This window comes from Desmodus rotundus, chromosome 4, assembly GCF_022682495.2.
Source record: "Desmodus rotundus isolate HL8 chromosome 4, HLdesRot8A.1, whole genome shotgun sequence".
Classification (NCBI taxonomy): Eukaryota; Metazoa; Chordata; class Mammalia; order Chiroptera; family Phyllostomidae; genus Desmodus; species Desmodus rotundus.
In genome coordinates, this window is record NC_071390.1 from 101,324,545 (window position 1) to 101,346,645 (window position 22,101).

General features: G+C 40.2%; 1 protein-coding gene across 1 annotated transcript in view; it reads right to left on the minus strand.

Annotated features, from left to right (window-relative positions):
• LOC112321425 (collagen alpha-1(XXV) chain) overlaps positions 1 to 22,101 on the minus strand; it is a 62,440-nt gene that overhangs the window by 31,248 nt on the left and 9,091 nt on the right. Inside the window, exons 4-6 of the mRNA XM_053923467.1 lie at positions 11,386 to 11,439; positions 9,428 to 9,454; positions 6,940 to 6,984 (exon numbers count right to left, since the gene is read on the minus strand). Of these exons, the coding sequence (XP_053779442.1) occupies positions 6,940 to 6,984; positions 9,428 to 9,454; positions 11,386 to 11,439 (126 nt within the window). The remainder of the gene's footprint in view (positions 1 to 6,939; positions 6,985 to 9,427; positions 9,455 to 11,385; positions 11,440 to 22,101) is intronic.

Sequence of the window (22,101 nt, forward strand, 5' to 3'; positions counted from 1 at the left end):
CTGGAATTTATTAATGTCAGTGGCTATCATTTAGTGGCAGCTCCCTGACCCTTTCACTCTTCAGAAAGTCAGGGTTCAACAGATGAAGCCAAGGGTTAATGATGCTGAGCTGGAAACAGCCGCGCAGCAGGTCAGCTGGTCTTCCTCGTGAAGCACTGTCACAGCCGTGGCCAGCACGTTTTTTCGGGCTTTACACTTATTTCATTGTAACAGAGTCGCCGGAAAGTTACAGGATGATGAATGACTTGTGGGTGACAGGGATACATGTGAGGTCTGAGAGAAAATCTTGAGATAGAATCTGGTTTTCTAAGAGGCACTGTATTCCCTCCACATTTCATAGAGTCTGGCCACATTTCGAGAGCAAAAGTGTTATAAATGAGTAGATAGGGCCAAGTGGGAAAGAGTGTGGGACAGTTGAGAATGCTGCTTTTTCCCTATAATCAGGCCCGCAAAAGGCCAGCATTTGCAAGCTCCTTTCAGGTCTCCAACCCGTGAACATAAAGGGAGAACAGTGAGTTTTTTGAGACTGTCAAGAAAACAGAAATGGCCACAAGGAGGAAGTATCTCCTTTGGGGATCGCCTCGGTTGTCACATCCGCAAGAGCGCTCAAGCAGCTCCTGGGGTCTGTTCCCTTGTTCTGGATTTAGGAAGCTGCTCATCAGCCCCATTTAGAGAGAGATAAGGCCTCAGGCTTCCGTACATAGAGTCCCTGTCCCCATCCCTTGATTCTTTCCCCCTGTCACCTCTGTCTATGGCTGGCACCTCCTCTTTCTTCAGATCTTGGCTGAAGTGGCTTTGCCTCAAATAACCCTCCACCAACCAACCAACCTAGGCACACGACCCTCATACACACATTGCACTGGGCAGCGTAGCTGTCTGTGTAACAATGCATTTATTTATGTTTCCTGCCTATTCTTTGTGTGTCCATCCATGAGACAGTCCGACTCAGTGTCTGTTCTTTTCTTTATGGATGGAGAGCACTGAATCATTTTATTAAAGATTTTATTTATTCATTTCTAGAGAGAGGGGAAGGGATGCAGAAACAGAGGGAGAGAAACATCAATGTGCAAAACACATAGCAGCCAGGGCTCAGTGTCTATTTTTATTCAGTGCTTGGCCCATAGTATTATATACTTGATACATACATATATGGTGAATGAACAAATCTCCAAAAGAATATTTTAAGCAAGGTGGAAGTCAAGGATCAAAATTTAAAAACAAAACTTTAGGAAGAAAATAAAAAGCTTAGGAAAGATAAGGAAATAATAAATTAGCTTATTGAAGAAACTGATATATACTTGAGTTTCTTTAACATCTATAATTATTAATATCCAAGGAAAAATTAAAACATGATGAGACATAAAGAAGAGGACCCAAAATATTGTAGAACGACACTTCAGTCATTCACAGTCTAGTTCCACATGAGAAGCAAAATAAGTATGACTAACAAGATAATACTTCTTTCTACTGAATCAAGTCTGAAAGCCATAGACACCAATGAATCAAGTGTGCAAGATCTCACACAACAAGACCTTTGTATTCATAGAAGCAGTTTTGACTTGGCTAAGTCCCTTCTTTCATCTCATTTATGCCTCACAAACCTCCCAGGAGTTAGGGCAGATATTACTATTTGCATCTAATAGATGAGGAAATTGAAGCAGCTAGAGGTTAAGTGAATTTTGGACTCCCTAGACTCTTTTGTCATAAGAAAACAATTATTGGTTTATTTCATTTTGACAACAGGACATAAAGATCATAGTAAAATTATAAATAAAGGCAGTTGCTTGTATTAACTGTGGTTTAAAAATGTTTTTTCAGTGTTTTAACAGAAAGTGGCTAGATAATCCACTAATGAAAATAAAGGCTAGATTCAGTTCTCATAGAAAGTGGGTGGGAAAGACGGTTTCCTGAAAGGCTGATGTATTTGTGCAAATTAGAGCCATTTGATGGACAACTATGAGTGATATTTTAATTCTCTTTTTAATAAATTAGAACTGTGAAATCTCAAAGAATTTTTATAACTTTTAAGTGGAAAAGCAACTGCTGGAAGGCATTCATGAGTTAAACATAGTAAAGGATAATGCTACAAGAAGTGGAAATAAAAGTCAGTGTTTATAATTCCCATTCCACAAACAGTGAAAATGAATACAGAATTAAAGTAGGAAAAAAAGCCACAGTGTCTTAAGTATACTCTTGGCTGCATAAATCAGCTGGTTTGGAAATAAAAATTTTCACAGGGTAAATCATAAATGGGGATAAATACTTTGAGAAGATACTTGAGGTAAATGAATTTGACTTTACTATTTATCATTCAAGCACAGAAAGTTCTGTTTTTAGTTGTGATCATTTTCAAACACAAAACTTGGTATATAATTATATTACAAGGTCTGTCCGAAAAAAGTCCAGCCATTGTTAACATAATGAGAACAGTTTGCAAGCCATCAGTGTGACCTGGCAGCCAAGGAGAGTGGACTGGAATGCATGTGCATGAACAAGGAGGACTGCCCTGTACTCATCAGCGGGGGCAGTGGATGCTGTTGAGTGAGCATGTGTACTGTGTGGCCATGGCATTCAAAATGACTGAGTGAGTAGAGCAATGAATCTGCATCAGATTTTGTGTGAAGCTTTAACATTTCTCCACGGAAACTATTCAGATGATTCAGAAGGCCGCAGCTATGGGTAACTGGTGATTGGCAGCTTCATCACAACAATATGCCCGCACATGCATGCCTTCTCCTACAGAGCTTTCGGTGAAACATCAAATTACCTAGGTGACTCAGCCCCTCTGCAGCCTAGACTTGGCTCCCTGCAACTTCTGGCTTTTTCCAAAACTGAATCACCATTGAAATGGAAAAGATTTCAGACTGTCGATGAGATTCAGGAGATACAAAGGGGGCAGCTGATGGCGATTAGGAGAACTGTGTGAGGTCCCAAGGTGCTTACTTTGCAAGGGACTGAGGCATCATTGTCCTATGCACAATGTTTCTTGTATCTTCTTCAATAAATGTCTCTATTTTTCATATTTCATAGACAGATACTTTCTGGACAGGCCTCATATGTATATGTTAATAAAGTCTATGTGGATATATAAAGTGAATGTGGCCATATTTCTATCATTCATTACTTTGTTCGGTAAGTGTTTACGGAGTACCAGCGATATTCTGAATTCAGGGTGCTAGGGGCTGGGAGACAACAGTGAAAATGCAGCTGTAACCCCCGCCCTTGTCCTGTGCACATGATAACCATTTACTTACACGTGTATACAAACGTATCTCTGACTGAAAGCATGAAAGATACTTCCTTTTCATTAAGAAAAACCCGGGACAGGAAGAGATTCTCATGTTTTGGAAATTCTGTGTCATTGTATATACACAGAAGACGTGATGAGCACGTGCATGGTGCAGGAAGAAGTTACACCGTTCAGTGAAAATAAGAAACAGTTGAAAGGAAAAAGAAAAAAAGGTAATGATTGTTCATTTAATAAATATTTGTTGTCTTCCAGGAACTTGGATTGGTGCTAGAAATAGAATAGGTTGGTATCATACAGTTTTTTCGTGTTTTTCTTTTTCGGTACGCTGGATGTCCAATTAAACAAAGAATTACAATACATTGTGATACAGGTTATGAAAGGGCTCATGAGGAGGGCTGTGGGAGAGTGCAGCAGGGAACGGAACCAATTCCGAGGAGACTGAAGGCTGTTCCAGGGAAATGGCATAAAATCAGGTTTCCGCTCACTATGGAATAGGGTTAGAAGGTGGAGGTGGGCAGAGCAAGAGTGTTCTGAGCAGAGCTAAAGGCATCATAAGTGTAAGTTAGAGAGGACTCTGCATTGACTGGGGTGAAAGCACCCACTGAGAGCCCTTCACATGTGATTTTCAGAAGACAATTTGCTTCGTGGTTCCACATATGGGTGTGGCTTCTGCAGAGGCTCAGGGGATGTAAATCAAAGATGATCTATAGCCATAAACCAAGAAGGCAGTGTATTCATAGGAATGAAGATGGGGGAGCAAAGAAAATGAAGGCACAGACAAGTAATACCAAGAAAGCGAAGGTGAAGCTTTTGAATCAATGGATAAAATTATAAACAAAAAAGTGGCCTGTCCAAACCCCCGCGTGTGCCGCACAAACATCTACTTCCAAGTGAGGGAAACAGATAAGAAATCCATTTCTACACTTGGTGGTGGGATCAACACTCCAAAGAGCAGAACGTAACCCCTCCACCGTAACTCCATATGTGACTGAAGCGGTTCTGGAAGGGCGTTCTGAACCCTCGAGGGCACCGTTCTCACTGGCCAGTGGTTTTTACAGTCGCACGGCGTTTCCAGATGACCAGTCTGGAAAGGCTTAGATTGCTTTACCATTCAAACGCACCGAGTTGCATCAAAAGGAAAAAAAATCCTATTAAATCGGATCAGTCAATGATGTAATTTTTACTACATCAATGACAGAAAAGAAGCATTTTTTAATTTTACATCTCAAAGTTGGTAAATGATGAATTAGCTTTACATGCTAAACCCAAAGGCCATGAGAAGAGCATTTCCAACATGCTGGAAACAAATTATGTGACAGAAGCAGGAAATGTTCTCAAAAACGCATCAAAAATTATATCCCAATTACAGCGTTCCCGGGGATGAATGCTGCAGGTCAGATTACATATTATACGCTGCAGATTCCTATTTACAATTCCCTGTTTAGGCCCATTGAAAGTTTATAGAAATGATTTCCGTTTTAACTGAAGCATTTCTTGTACTTAATTTCAGTTGACTAATAAAACTTTTTGATAAAAAAGGAAAACAACGAATCCAGTTGATTTCAATTTCCATGTGGTAAGAAAGCTAACATTTATTGAGGGTTTACTATGTGTGAGTCAGTATGGTAAATGATTTGCATTAATATAAAAAATAAGAACAGTATCCCTTTGAGATGAACTTGGTCTTGTAAAAGAAAAAAGTTGCTTTACTATAGGAAAATTAAATTTTTAAAACGTGTGATTAAAGAAACAATTATTGGCCTACATTCCAAAAATGAAGCTTTAAAAATACATCTTCCGAAGCATAAAATTCTCTACGTAAGCTCACAGAGGCGTAGTTCAGACTTTATACATATATATGCATATGTATATGTATACACACACACATATATGTGTGTATACATATGTAACTTGAAGAAACTGTCTCAGTGTAGAAGAGTTCCTTTCTTTAAGCGGAGGTCAGCAACTATGGCCCACAGGCCAAATCAGCTACCGCAGTTTCTGCGTTGCCCACGAGCTAAGAATGGCTTTTATCTTTTACATGGTTAAAAAACATCAACAATAACATTTCATGCCACATGAACATTACACAAAATTAAAATTCAGCACCCTGAAGTAACGTTCTATAGCACACAGCCACTCGTTTGTGTACGTGGCGTCTGCGGGTGCTGTCACGCTGTAACGACAGAGTTGAGTAGTTGTGACAGAGACCATATGGTCCACAAAGCCTAAAATAGTTATTTTCTGGCCCTTGACAAGAAAAGTTTGTTAACTTCTGCTTCTAAGAAAAATAAGAAAAGCTAAATATCCAGGCTTACATATCTGGGGTCTGACATTTTGACTTGGAGAGTAATCGGGGTATATTGTTCTCATTAGCATTAAACACATCCACGCCGTCTTTGATTTCAGTGTGGCACTTAAATTTGGCAGGTAAATAGAATGGGTCTACAGCAGTGGTTCTCGGCTGGGGCTGATTTTGTTCCTCAGGGGACATTTGGCAGTATTGGGAGGCAGGTTTGCTTGTCACAACTTAAGGGCGCCACTGGCATGCAGAGGGCAGAGGCCAGGAGAGATGCTCCACGCCCACCAGCCCCCACAGCGGTGGCCTGGTCCTACGTGTCCGCAGTGCGGAGGACGGGAACCTGGTCGGCAGGAGACTGACCGTCGGCAGGAGACTGACCGTCAGCCCGAACCGCCCGCTGCTCCTGGGATACAAACACCGCTGCTACTTGGCAACATTAATTCATTCCTACCACCATGCCATATTTATATTAATATTTATAAGAATGAGAAAGATAAAATTTCTCTTTGTTTTATGGCTATGTTTTTTTTATGACTAACCATTATCCATCTGCACTGTAATAATTTTCAAAGTGGAATATCCTTATTCTGAACTATAAGCCTAAATGAATAATTCAGGTTTTTTTCATTACTCAATTACTTAGGTTGATTTAAATTAAAATATGACTGACTATTCTATTTTCAGTTTCTTAAAAGATCTTTTTCTTCATTCCTAGCAGACAGCACGAGTGAAAGTCATCTCCTTCTCATGTCAGAGACGACTGTAAGTACGAGCCACAGCAAAGGCTGCCGTGCTAGATCTCGGGGAAAAGAGAGGAGGTGGGAAGATGAGCCACAAGACCACTGAAATATAAATAACGGGTTAAAAGGTCAAAAATAATGACACAACAAGGGCTGACAAAACATTTGGATTTAGTAGACTTCAAATGAGGCACGTCTTCAGGAGTGTATCTGAGAATCCAATCAAGGGACATTTACTTTTAAACCTTTCAATCTCACCCCAATCCTCTGACATGTTCTCTCCTACATTGGGACAAATAGAATCATGTTAGAAATTCCATTTGTCTGTCTCAGCATATAAAGGGAGTGTGCCATCTACACATAAATAAGTGTTTTTATTCCTTGAAAGGCATATTACTGGAAACCTACCTATACATTTTCTAAAACTTGTAACATGCCATTTTGTGTTTAAAATAATTAAATTTGTCACTAAGAGCTTCTTTTATAAATTAAATATTTAAATGTTTTCTCAACTTGCAGGATTATGTTTTCTAGTCAAACAAAGCTACTACCACTCACTCACCTCTCTCAAAATCTCCCATTTTCATATATACAGAGCACTATTTCTTGCTCATACACATACCCTTCCATACTTCGTAACACTGTACCTTTTCGCCTGCATCACCTTTGGGGCCACTCTCTCCAGCATCACCCTAAGAGAGGAAAAAAGACATAGGTATAAACTATATTGGTGACATTATGCGAAGAGTTTTAAGTTTTATTTCACAAGCACTATATGTCAAAATCTGTTGCAAGTGTCGTACAAAGCTAATGTTCTTTTACTTGACCAGCTGCCTGATATCACCGGTCCAAATACATTTTATTACAATGAACATGGTTGAACAGGTTTAAACTACTCCATGATATTGATGGAAAGCAGCAATTTCTCTGATACCTAATAGCTTATCCTGGCATCTAAAGCCTCCTTAACTCTCTTTTTTCCTCTGCTCAGAGCTCCACTGTGATGAGGACTTTCTCCTGATCATTCTGTCAATATGCACATGCCTTACCACCTTTGGGCCCATTCCTGCCACCTGGACCCCTGCCCTCTCCCTTGCCTTTGATCTGTATAAATCCTAGTCGGGTCTTCAGGCCCATCTCAAGTCTCCAGGGCATCACAGTGCATGACCCAGCTCTCAAAACCTGGGCCCTGAATATTTATCTGTACCTGCATGTTTTGCATTTGTGAAATGAATGTTTTATATTTTATTAGAAAACTGCTGTATAAAAGTCATACATTGGGGAGTTTATGTTTCCTTGGTTGTTTTCAAGATTTCCTATACCTATTCCCTTAATAACATCTCCTTTCTCCCACAAAGCAATGCATTAGAAAAATTACCCATATTTATTACCCATGCTTTGCTTCCTTAAATTCCGAATTCTTTAAGTCTCATAGCACGTTATGGTGGAAACATCATTGATTTGGAGCCAGAGAAACCAAGCCTAGCCCCAGCACCTACTGGGCAAATGAAATTTTCTTGGCATCCTATTTCATGTGTAACATGAGGGAAGAATGCTTTATGGGGTCGTAAGAAGTAAACAATATATTGAGTACAAAGCAACGAGGACAGTAGTAGCTGACACGCCAGCTGGTAATGATAGCTGTTAGCAACAACCCGGCATCATTGTTCTTACATTCCCGGAGCTGCTACGCCCTTCTGTCCAGCTTCATGAGAGGTCACTTTTCACTCACTTAAAAATGTCCTTAAGATAAGAGGAGGAACTGTTGATAACTGTTCCCCTGAGAGGAGGAGGGTAAGGGAGGAAGACATTCTCTTTTTTCTATTTTCTTTTCTTGTTTCATAAGCATGAAGCCACCCTGAGGCCGCTGTCCCTGTGACGGACACCCGGCCGCAGCCGGGGAGCCCGAGCCACTTTATCCAAGCAGTCCCGACGGGGCTGGTGCTGCCCCCTTTCCCTCCTTAGTGTCCCCACCAAAGAGTCATCTGGTGACTAGTTAATTTCAAGTTAGTTACCATGAACTGGTTGGGCGCCAAGTAAAAGTACTGATAAGCTGTTATGAGGGACCTTTGATAGGAACTTGGCGGCATACTTTTTTCTTAATTGCTTAGAAATTCATTTATTAAAACACAAAGTACCGACTTTCTGGTGTTCTACTTTATGCCAATTGTCTAGACTGATTTCATAGTGGATCGGGAATAATATTTTTCAGTGGAGAGCCATCATGATGTTATTAATAAACGACTACTCTGCTGATGAATAAAAAATAATAATAAAGCTTCAAAAAAAAACCCCAAAGGAAACAAACTTCCTCATTAGGAAAACTGCTCGGAGTGGTCAGGAAACAAGGGGCTGCCTGCCCCTCGGGTTTGCTCTCCCTCCATGCAGGTAACGGCGCCCAGGTTACAGCCCCCTTCAGGACTGTAATGACTCAGTTTGCTGGGTCTGTAGACGCACTTCTCTTGGGATTAGAGGTGATGACACTGATTTGCCAGAAAGATCGGATCACCGTGAAGAGCACTATGTAGTATCTTGGAAGTTTCCTACGCAGACAGCACATTTCTTAGACACTATTAAGTAGCATGAGAACCGGGAAAGTTAGCATTAAAGAATGCACTGGAAGTCTAAAAGTAATCAGGACATGCCCAAAGGTAGTAAGGAAGGCTGGCTAAGAGAAATTTAACATATGGCTCTCTTCTTTTCTTTGTTTCTCTTTTTGGTTTTTATGGGAATTCTTTGCGGGCAACTCTCAGTATATTCACTGCAGTAAACATCTGTATCCCTTTAACTTAGTGACCTAAGAAGCCGTAGAGAGACATGGATGCTTAAAAAGCACTGGAGTGGCATTAGCAAGCAGGGAGAGCAGAAATTCTGCAGGCCTGGCAACTTCTGAAAGTCATTTAAAATCCAGACACAGAATGTTTAAACTTGCTCCTTTTCTCTCTATTTCTTTAAACTTTTAAAAAACTTCTATCCATATAGAAGAATCACACTATTTTCTCCTTCCATTAATTAAGTTTAAACAACAACGTCAGTGGTCATTACATCTATGTATCTGTATGTAAATCCATCTATCCGTACTTACATACAGATCTTTGGGGGAAAAAAGATAAATGTAGGCAGAATAATTCTCACCTTTTCTCCTCGTTCTCCAGGCTCTCCCTGGTCAAAAGAACCAAGATTGGGTGACATATTAAATTATAAAACACCTAACTAAGCAATGCCAAGCAAAATCAGATATGGAACATAGTAGGTAAATCATGTGACCTTTGGAGGGCAATATATAGTTACTATATAAAAACAAATGGTGAGTTTCCTGTAGAATTGGATATGGGCATCAATATCAAATAAAATCACAATTCTTTGCTTTTAGAGGACTAAGGAAAGGTATTTGAAATTATCATCCTGAAACTGGCTTTTGGGGCTCTAAGGAGAACAATGTGGTAGTAATTTAATGTCTTGGGCGGTTTCTCTTCTAGGACTCTGTATTCTGCCCAAACTCAGAATCAGTAAGGTGGGCCAGCACATCCATCCTTCCATGAGGTCTTTATTCAAAGCAGCTCCTGGTGCATGGGTTGTTTCAGGGGTTCGGAGTCCCCATGTTGTTCCCCAACCTGTCTTCCCCTAACATGACCATAAACACAGCCCTGAACTTGGAGCCCTTCACAATGTCATGGACTCTTCAACCTACAGGTAACCAGCATGTTCCAAATTAGGTGTATTTTGGGAGGCACTGGTGGTACCTTCAGCAAAAACACTAGAAAGGCAGAATCAGAGTGAGTCTGGGAGAATGTCTTCATTCAAAACGATGACCCCGTCTGTATGAGGACTAAAATGAAACACTGTGCCGTGAAGTGACCCTCACTTTCACTTCACCCAGGAACGGACAAGGGACAGAGTGGGAGGGTTCTAAAGTAATTTATACATATTATGATAATATCCCCTTTCTAAAAAGTACGAGTAAGTGTTGTCATGAGATCAACCACCTAAAAAATGTTATAAGGCGATTATTGTGTGTTTAAAAATTATAACCCACTCTAGAAGTCAGTTCAGAGGCAAGACTCTTCATTCACTGAAGTCGGCCTGACCCCAGGCTTTTGAATTTCTGGCTACCTTTCAGTGCTCAACATCCATCCTGAGGGTCGCTAGGCAACAGAAGAATAGCACTGAGAACAGGCATTAAGCATGAATTCCTATCATTTGGCCTTTTAGCACAGAGCAGAAGAGGGAAAAGACAGGGGAATGGCTGTAGTAGCAGGAGTATTTTCTTTCCTCTCCTACAGGACAAAGGACAGGTCTGCAAATTTTAGGTCCATCCTAGGCACCTGTCAATAGCAGTGTGATTTGGAAAATCAGCTGACAGGCATCTGTGGGTATGGATAAACACCAGCACAGCTGACAGGATTAGACGTTAGTTTTGTACTTCAAGGGATGTTCACTCATCAAAGGATTCGGGATTTGTCTGCCTGTTTGGTTTAAACTAAACTGTCACCAATCTCTTTATATTTAACAGATCCATTTGTCCTTCAGAAACAAAGAAAACTTGCAATCCAAAAAAAATAATCTTCATTACATTTTTTCTCTGTTTAGTAATTGACTACATCCATTTTTACACTTTAAACACGCCACATCTTTATCCCACTCTTTATCTGACTAACTGGCTATGTTGGGTAAGTGCTAGAGGCGGCAGCCACGTCTTGAGGAAACGCCGTAGTGGCACTGTGAACATCATCTTTGGTAGGTTTTGTGGATATTATGCAAATTCTAGACCACATGGACATGGCCTATGTTTTAATATGCTCATATTAAGTGGCAAGTGACAACAGTCATATTTGAAATATAGGCTTTCTCATGTTGTTTAAATATCCCAGAATGTAGGTTTTAGACAGTCATATCCTGCATTTCTGATGCTAACAAGAAACACAAATATAATTTATTCATTTGTCACAAAGTTCTGTACTGAAGCATATTATACTATTGCTAAAAAATTCTACCCAGGTAAAATCAGTGGGATATTTTAAAAAATTGTAATAGCTATAATTTCATGAAAACTCCTGTATCAAATGCTTCTGCTTGGTTTTATTTGTACTAACCTTTGGCCCTGGCATTCCATTCTGCCCCACTGCTCCAGGCACCCCGGGCTCACCCTTGAAATAAAAAATAGATATGGCTAAATAAAATAGACAAAATCAGTACATTCCGTAGATCATTAGAAGATATGGCCATCAATAAGGCTCTAGAAGTAGATGAAAAGGAAGTGTCTACCACTATAAATACAAGTTAGCATGTTTGGTTCAAAATTCCATGTGCTAGGCACCAAGAATAAGGCAGGGCTAGTTTCCTTTGTTCTGTCTTTTCTCCATTAAGAAAGCTGAAGCAACTTGTCAATATGAAGTGAACATTTACCATGGTATGTGGTAGGCAGCAAATAAATATTTGTTGCATGAGTAAAAGGCATCTGAAAACATAAGACTGTCTTGGAAGAGAACTTTTAAGTGGTTCATCAACTTAGGAAAATATAGGCTAAATCATAATATTATTAAACTTGATCAAATGAGCATTTCCAAATCTAAATCTTGAAGAACACACACGTCTACTTAATTCATTTGACACAAAAGGAAAAAGTAACAATGGCTTTGTTTTCTCTTTCCAATTTCACTGTAAAAATAATTAGAAAAAAACATTCAGACTCGTGGCTCTTGGTGTCATATTGAGGGATAGGCATGTGGGAAAAAGCGGGTGGCTCTTAGGTTAGAAAGTGTTCCGTTTCAGCAAGATGATGGTGCGCACTGATCTTTCTGGCCTCTGAGCCAGCACTTGTTTCCCAAGGAGGGGAAGTACCCTGAAGGGCCCAGAAGCGAGGGAGAAATCCTCTGGCTCTCAGTGCTTCCATACAACTCCAGCTTACAGCAACTAGAATTTCATGTTCACTTAAAAACATTCTCAGAGCCCTTTACTGTGTGCTCTAGCTACTGGACAACTTTCTTCTTCCACTGATGGTAGTAAAGTCGCTTCTTAGTTGATTTGAAAAAACAGATTTTATTATTAGATTAGTTTCAGATTCACAGCAAACTTAGTTGATTTTTAAGCATGGTTTGTAAGTCACTTGGAAGGCAGGGAATGTGCCATTTTAATATTTGTGCTCTTGGCAAAAATATACATAAACATGTATGTATATAAAAACGTGCATTAATAATAATAACATTTTAAGTGCCAGGAACTTCACATTCATTAACTCAATTATCACAAACTTCTGTGAGGTAAATACTACTTTTAGCTCTACTTAACAGATGAACCAATTAAGGCACAGAAAGGCTAAATAATTTTTTCAGATTTCCACAACTCTAGCCAAGATTTGAACTCTCATGATCAGGCATAAGAGGTTGTGTTCCTAACAATATAATGCATTGCAGAAGGAAGGGACGTGTTAATACCTACAGACTGGGAGAGTGGGTGGTAAGCATTTCTATCCTCATTAGCAATTGGTTTATACTCCTCACTTATAAAGAATGTACAGAAACTGGAATTAAATGTTACTTATAAGGATGATTTATGTACACCCATCAGATAAACAAAGCAATGTGAAGCTCATGGTGTCTTTCTGCAACAGAAGAGAAAAAAATGTTTTACTATTATACTGGATCATTATAACTGTGAACATCTTAACTTTCTGGAAGAAATTCTATTTTCCATATCAACTTACACTATAATCATAACTCTTGCACATTACTTGGTAAAATGGCAAAACTGTTGACTTAGAATAATGATGGCCATCATAAGAAAATTTTGATAGGCCATCTGTAATCACAAAGGTTAAGAACTTGGAAATAAAGTCCATCCCCAAAGAGGACCATCACTTTACTGTGCAACCAGAAGAAGAGCTATCCAGTCTGCTCTCTCCAAAGACGCTCCAACAGGACGCACCACTGTCATAACTCATGGCAGAACGCAAAAGAGATGCTGCCAGGGAACAGTACGAATTCTGTTTAGATGTTCAAAGAATAACCATGGTAGCCAGAATAACAATAATAAAAATGGCTAGGCTCTGGGAACCAGACAAAATACATGCCAAGATTTTTAAAGCTAGGAAGAGAAATATTGCTTAGGCATCTGCATAAAATCTTCCTTAACATATGAACATTGAGGGACTAAAACTTGATCTCTTTTCTTTGATTTTATGCACTGGTAAAATAATCTTTTAACATAAAAGGAAACAAAAAAAATTGCACCCATAATCCCATCACCTTATCACAACTGTTTTCATTTTTCCTGTTTCCTTCTAGTTTTTTTAATGTATGCTTACATGGTTTTAAGCAATTGTAAGCTGATTACAAAGTTTGACATTCTGATTTTTTATTCTTTTACATCACGCATTTGTCTTCACACAGTATTCATTATTGTCTTATGAATAGTTTACCTAATTATCATCTGCCCAAGTCAGGTTTGATCATCTGTTTAATCTGTTCCAAACTGTCGAATACTTAGATCATTTCCAATTTTTTGCTGTTAAACTAAAACTAATGCCTCTGAAATATTTCTTATTTGCTTTCCAAAAAGGTTCTGAGTTTTATCTGCTTGTATAGGTGCCCACTCATCAGTGCTAAAGATCACAATCTTAATCATTTTTGTGGCTGTTTTAATAAGCCCAAAGAAAGCTTACTGCTGCTCAATTTTACACTTATCACTTGTAGGTTAAATATTTTTCGTGTGTTTGTAATTTAAATGTGTATCTCACATAATGTGAAAGCTAAAAAGCAAATAAACTGTTTCCTGAATGAATCAAGGGAGGATAGAATCAAGAAGGAAAAATGACTCTGAGAATTTTATCTTTCTATTAAAATACATCATGAAAAATATATTTAAACTGAGATTAGAAGGTTATGGAGCATTCTGTTATTATTCAAGCTTAGTTCCCCAGGTTGTGAGAAGAAATGTTGAAGCTAAAATGTCATATAACTCTGAGCACCAAGGTAAAGCACTGGGGTCCCGGAAGGCATTAGTTCATTCAGCTAACACTGGTTTAGTGAAAATCTGCTAGATGTTCTACTCTGGACTGTTTCATGGGATAGAAACATGACAGTGACATGACAGGCGTCTGTGCCCAAACAGCTTATTTTTGACGGAGAAAAAAGATATATACAAAAATAACTTGAGGGTATCTAATTGAAGTTATAAAACTATTTTTTAAGCAAAGCTTCCTTATATTTCATGAAGAGGCATAGTGAACAGAAATCAAAGGTAAGTCTTAATGAGGAATGAACCATATGCCATATATAATACTCACATTTTCTGATATATGAGACAAAATATAATTATCATGAGGTCTCTTCAAATAAAGTTATAATAATATTATATTCTACATAATGTAAAAATGTACATATGCAGAAAATATATCAGAAAAGAAGAGACAAAAAAAGGAAATTAGGCTTTGTTTGTGTGGAGAGCTAGTCTCGTTTGTTGGGTCATCTATCCATTTATTTATGAATGCATTTCACATTCACACCTTCTGAAGGACAATCCAAAGACAGAACAGAGAGAAACAGCAGCTAACACCTTAACTGCAGGTAGGTTGATGGGGTTTTATCTTCTGCACCTGAAATTCTGTGGCTACACCTGGTGTATTATCCCCAAGTGATGATTTGTATATTCAAGCTACAAGTACATTGGACTGGCTTTCAAGAAGGATGGCTTGCTGCTTTCTTTTCTTTCTTTTTTTCTTTTCTTTTCTCCTTTCTTTTTCCCTTCCTTCAGTCCTTCCTTCTTTTCTTTCTTTTAAATGAAACAGTCTTTAGAACTCTAATGTAAAACATCACGCAGGGCTTTTACAACTATTTCAGGTACTGCTGTTCAGGAGCAACCTGAAGGAGTTCCTGAAGGTAGAAAGGAATGCAGCTTTCTTACGGCACTGAGCACCAACGGGAGTAGGTCATGTCACAGTAACAAGGCTGGCCAACACTGGATCACAATTGTTTTTCATTCTGCCAATGAAAATGAGTTGCAGCTTAAATTTTTTAGCGTAATATAATTTTACATTCACTTGTCAAAAACAGCAGTGGATGGAGTATGATATTGGGCATAACATGGCATCATCCTTACGATGCTTCTCCTACCCCTGGAGTTGGTGAGGTTGGTGCACATGCGCAATGAAGACTAACAATGGGCAGTGAGGTCACTGATACCTCTCTAAAACAGTGGGTGCTCAGGGCTGTTCTTCGTGATAGTGACTGACACTGAAGGACCTCTGTGGCTTGAGTGGTGAGCAGGACTGGCCTTAGTCATTCTTCTCCTACAGACAGTCATGGTGTAGAGCTACTGTCCCTCCACAGGGCCTCAGGGCCTCACGGGCTTTGGTGTCAATTGGCTAAACACCACTCGGTAGAGGAGGATTCTCTGAAAGTGAGGCACCCAACAGGGACTTCAGATACAGCTGTTTGGGGAAGAGTTAGGAAAATGGGGTTGCTACTCTCCATTCGTATGTATTCTCTCCCCCTGGTTTTCATTGCAGTTTTTCATTCTAATCTCCTAATGGCAAATGAGCATCAACATGAACTTGGGGGAAGGTGAGAGAGACAAAATAACCAACATTCTTTACCTTAAAATTTATAGAAATGTAGCATTTCATCACGCAATAATACAACATAAGAATTCTCAAGTGTAAGAACCTTCAAGTATAATCAGTGCTCTAGAAGAATCCTCAGTCTTTTTGTACCTCTGCATACATCTCTGAACTCCCAGGGATGCTCACCCCCAGCCTAGGAAGCCAGACTTAGGGGAGATCTCATGGGCACTAGTAACAGGTCAGCTCCGCTATCTGTTTAGTAAGTTTGTGTGGGTTGGCCTGCTGAACTATTTATCCTTATAGACAGCTTCTTATATATGTGTTATCTATACATTTTTAAATCTAAAACACAGCCCACATACACATCGGAGGTCTACAAATGTCCCCTTAGTACAGGGGTGGCCCCAGAATCGTCACCGTGGCCTTCACTCCCTGGGCCTACTGCCTTACTTTGGTTTTTTTAGTGCACCAATTACCAAATAGGCCATTTTTTGTTTGTTTTTTGTTTCCCTCACTATGACTGCCAGATTTGGGACATAAAAATACAAAACACTCCGTTCAATTTGAATTTCAGACAAACAACAAATAATTTTTAATTTAAGTACAATATATCCCAAACGCTAAATGGGACATTGTCATATTAAAAATTATGGGTTGTTTATCAGAAATTCAAATTTCATTGGGCATTCTATATTTTATTTGGCAACTCTTTCCTAACCCCATCCCCTCACCAGCACTAGAATAGAAACTTTGTCTATTTTGTTCACTCTCTTTCCATAGCACCTACAAACTATCCCTGACACACAATAATTGTTCAGGACGTGTATGTTGGAGGGAAGGGTAGACACAGGAGGTGCCAAGCATTAAACCCACATGGGGACATGAAACACTCATACCCTTTCAACACTGGGAAACTGGACAAGACCTATAACCATGGGGGCAAAAGATGGCTCTTTGTCTCAGCTACAGCAGGACCCAGGGAAAAAATGGGACAGGTGTTAGCCCCGCAGTGACACCTCCAATCACACAGGTCCATCTGCAATATTGGGACTGAAAAACAGAGAACGCACGGTAAGAGTGAAGGGTGGGAGTGTGGAGGAGAGTCTCAGTAAGGACAGGCTGCTAGGAATGAGCTTCCCAGCGAAGCCCCTCAGCCCCTCAGGATTCTGGCAGGGCAAGCGTGGCTGCCCAGAGGGACGAAAGGCTCCAACAGTTCTGCCTGTGGGTACAGAGGCCGGCCATTATAAACATGCCCCTATGTTCGGTTATCTCCCTCCTTCTATCTGCTCCTTCCCTCACCTCATGTGCCTCCGGTGAAGGGTGAGCAGTAGCTGAGGCAGTGTTGGTTATATAAATTATCTTGTTATCTAAAGTTCCCAAAAGACCCTTTTAGAATTTACCCAAGTGTCATCACCTTAGGAACTCGCGCTAACATCTCCTTTTTCCTAAGCACAAGCACTCGCAAAATAGTGAACTATTTTAGTTGAACAGGGCCAGTCATTTGCAACAGGTGAAGAAACACATTCAGGGAGGGGAAGTAATTTCTCCGGAGCAAACAGGTGCAAAGAGGAAAATGTGAGGTTAGAACCTAGGTCTTCCAAGTCCCATCTTTCGTTTCTTCTGCTTGAGCAACTTGTATCAGAAAAACTCATTCAGTTTTACATTTCTCTTCTCTTTATTTTAGCATAAAATAGGAAAGTGGCTTCAGGAAGCCTCCGGTCTGTCCCATGTTTTCCACTTCTGGTCCTGGGACACGGGGTGAATTTCTTGAGCTTTTGTGGAGCTCAGCTTTTCTTCTATGCAGTGTGTGTGGGGGGAGGGGGGGGAGGGGTGTAAATTAAGTGCTTCCTTTCTTCCAGCTTTAAATGATTACCATTTAGTTTTATTATTATTATTATTATTATTATTTGTTTTTGTTGGGCTAAAGATGTCAGCAGTGGCTTCTTATTTTTCAGACATCTGATTAAACTTGGCTCAAGTCCCAATTTCACAGGGACCTGCTCTCCAGGCCCCTCGGCTCGAGTCCTGCATCTGTACGTGCCCCATCTGCTTTGCCCAGACCAAGTTAGACGTGTCAGTCAGTCAGTTGCCTTGAGAACCCTGCTCTCCCCGGGCCTTTGGTGAGCTCAGGATGGAGCCCCTGGTGTTCTTGCGAAGGTGTCAAATCAAAGAGCATGCAGTCTTCCTTCATCTTACTGCGTCTCCTCTCTCCCCCTCCCACCTCAAATTCTTCCCTCCTTCCTTCCTTCCTAGACCATCCTGGGCATTCAGCTTCACTCTCTGTTATAGGAAGCAATGCAGTAGTTGTGAAAAAGCTTCTGCTTGCTAACTCTTTTCCTCTGCCTCCAGGAAAAGATCCCTAATTGTTTTTTCCATTTCTTCCCTGGAGACAGAGGAGGGTGGAAGGAAAACCAGAACGCCCTTAGCCTGGGTGTTGGGTTTGGTTACGCTCAGAGTTCTGCCATTCCTTTAGAGGACTTCATTTTATTTCTCTAATCAGCAAACTCCAGCCCTAAAATTAGAATCTCTTTGTCCGCATTGGTAATAGGAATACTAATGAGTATAAAAGTGGGCAGGTCTATCAGCAGGAATTTAATAAAAATACTCTATTTCAGATACTATACTGAAATAGGTCTTCAACTGATTACAGTGATAACTGAATTAGGCCTCATAATCAAGCCTCATTATGCTTTTTAAAAAGATGTACAAATGTCTAAAAATGTAAAATAGGAAAACGTGACAGTTGTATTAATCATATTACAGTATGGACTATTTAAAAAATAAGCCTGCTGGTTGGCTCTTTTTATTTTAGTTTTCTGTACTGTTACTGCAGGGGGAAATGTACAAAATATAATTTGAACAAAGAAATTGAAATGCAAAGAGACAGTAAGTATTTAGGGGTCACAGAAAGTAGCTAAGTGGAGTTTATTTGGGTAAAATTTATACAAATGAGAAGAATTATCTGACTTGAATACATCCCTAAAATTTAAAGGCTTGGGTAGGAGTACAAGGATGATGCCCATCCCACCCCACGATGCCTCTGTCCCCCCTTCTCCTCCCAGCCCCAGCTCTCTAGTTCCCCAGGAAGAGTTCTGGGGCTCGTGTGTGAACACCACAGCCTGAGAGCTCTGCTGGCAGATTCCTACTGGTAGCTGCTCCAAGGCCACCCACAGGCTTAGGAGCACACGCCCAGCTGTGCGGTCCACCCTTGGGAATAGAGGCCTGGCGATGAGGCCAGTACAGGCCCTGGAAGCAGTCTCAGGACAGTTGAAGGAGTAATCCTTGCATCCAGGGTACCTGGGGTATGACCTGGAAGTGGGGTGACTGGGCTGCGAGTAGGCATATTTCCTTGGCCTTAAGGACTCATTTCATGGGCAGGGTCCCACTACCAGAGGGACAGTAGAGGCTGGACAAGGAGCACCACATGCCAGGGTCTAAGGGAAACACTAGTACCCCCTTTTTAAATAACTTAAGAAGGGTGTAGAAGTGGGCAAAAACTAGCCAGAGAGGGTGATGTCACAAAGGGCACTCTTTTCCGCCTAGAAAATAAATTGTTCTCTGTGTGAACTCTCACGGAAAAACGAAAGGTGAAGAACAGAGGCATGTTTTAGAAAGACAAAACGTCAAAATGGGTGAGGGTGGGTATGTGAGCTGGGAGAGTTGGCTGGGCGTGGGCTAAACCTCACACGACACTGGTTCAGCTCCCCGTGCTCCATGGGTCTCTTCTAAATCAGACAGTTTGTGTTTACTGCAACTTTCCATGGGACTGGGGCGCCAGAAAAGAAATCCCAGTGGCAGTAGCTAGTCACTATCTGACCCTCCTCTAGCAAGGGCTGAGGGAGAGGCCACGGCCTGTGAGTATCCAGTTACAAAGGGACTCAAAGTTTTGTTGGCTGTTTGGGGAAAAGATACTCATCCACTCTTTGGCGGCAGATGGGAAAGAATGGAGCCCTGGAGTGAATGGCAGCCACCCAACAACCGTGAGAGAAGGGACTGGGCTGAAGGCAGCTGCATGGAGACAGGGGAAGGAGTACAAGCGCCTGTGTTCTTTGTGATTCGGGCTAGTTGCCGGAGCAAAGTAAAGCTGAAGCCTGCACTAGTGCTCAGCTTGCAAGTTATATGCCCAGTAAACACCTTTGTTTGAAAAACTAATTTTCTTAAGTTTGCAACCTAATGTGCCCTTCACAATATGTCCATTTTTAAGACAAAAAACCCAGCCTATTTTTTCTCTCCTAAAATATAGTTCTTAATTATAAATCTATATATATTTTGGATGATAAATTATTCTTTTTTCCTGAGAAGGAAGTGTGTCTAATTCTTCATGGAACTGTTAAATATTATGTCCAACTGGAAAAATTCTAGAGATCAGTGAAGAGAAGTAGAAAGAGATAACAGTTCTTACTAATACTCGCTCACACACCCAGGAGGTTTCTGAGTTCATGGTTATTCATGTCTCTGGTTCACAGAGAAAAATACCTTGTTGTTATATAACAATATATTTGAATAAACAGTTGTTACTTCTTTCCTTTTTTTCTGATTAAACTTTGTGGTAAATGTTATACTCCTTACCTGACAAACAGAGAAACTAAAGCTCAGAGAAGGTAAGCAACTTGCCCAAGGTTATATAAATACTGATGAGCAGAGCTGAGATATTCTGAATTTAAAATCCTCACTATAAATCTGGGGGCAGACCTCCCGGCTTTGCAGCTCCGTTCTACCACACAAACACCTGGGTGGCCCTGGGCAAAGCATTTGTTCTTCCTGCGCCTCAGTTTCCTCCACATAAAATAGAGATAATTACTATACTCACCTCATAGGACTGCTGTGAGGACTAAGTGAACTAATGTGCCTGCTGCATTTAGGACAGTGCCCGAAAAAACGTTAGTAATTATTATATACGGCACCCTTTTAAGAGTAAAATTCTCCGCGTTGGGCAGAGAAGACAGAGAAAAGAATCCTGAGAGAAATTCAGTTCCTCATAAATTCAGCCCACAATTGGGTAAAGGTCCCTGTCCCCTTGGCAAGGTGGCCTGGTGTCATGTGGATGGAACTGGGTAGATATTAACCCGTGAAGAGTGTCATAAGTTACTTCATTGCAGCCTCATTTTTAATGCAAATTTCACAGTCAAGAGTATCATTTAGAGGTCAGATCTAATGACATAAAAACAGACTTTGTGGCTTATATTGACTTAATATTTTAGGGGTCAGAAAGTTGGATAAAAGGTAGTCGTGACGAATATAAAAATCCTATAGCAGTTGCTCATTCGGTGATTTAGAAACAGAATTCTAAGACCAAGGTTGTCTGTAATTAATTTGTAAGTACTGCAACAGAGAGATGGTTTCCCTTCCCCTTGCCAAATGCGGTCCGCCTTGTAAGTTTCCCCTCAAATCGCCTCTTCAGGGAAGCATTCCTCGACCCTTTGCTCCAGGCCAGGCTGCCCTGTGCTTCTCCGCCACGGACTGAACAGCACAGTAATCTAACAGATTTCAGTTTGGATGTTCATTTAACGTCCATATCCCCAGTTAGGGTGGAAATTCCAGGAGGGAAGAGACAGCTTTAATGTCAGTGCCTGTACTTAGTAATTAGGGCTGATGAGATGATTAGAGACACCAGTAAGTGCATCAATGGACACATTTAAGGGAACTTAAAAAAAAGCTTGAAAATTATGTATGCAATTTAATCAGATCTACTAAATCAGTATTTGTGTTCTCCCTTCTTTAATATATAGTCTTTTCAATTAAAGTGAAAAAATAAGTGGACTTGATAATGTCACAATACATTCAGACACATTTGCTTCGCTGTTTCCTTGTTTTGCGATCCCCAGTGAGCAGCCAGCTTCCCTACCTCTCACCCCCCTCACCCCACCTATCCCATTCCCTCAAGTCTCTCTTCTCCCCCTCCCTGTATTTCCATTTAGCAGAATGATAACTGGTATCAGATTTTATAGTAACATGCCTAAATAAAGTCAGGGGAAGTGTTTTTATTTAAAAAATCTTACTATCATTGTTTTATTTCAAGCCAGCATAAAATGACCTCTTTCAACTAATTTTTTATTTCTCTCTAGAGGAACTAAATTAATTACATAAAGAATAAAATTGAGTAAAAAGTCTCTTTAAGAGTAAATTTGCATTATAAAAATGCCTCAGAATGCATGAATCACACTCAGGGATGAAATGATTTGACAATATGAAATATCCTGTAATAAATAAAAATGATGTTTCTTAACAAGAAAGAATGCATCCTATTGTG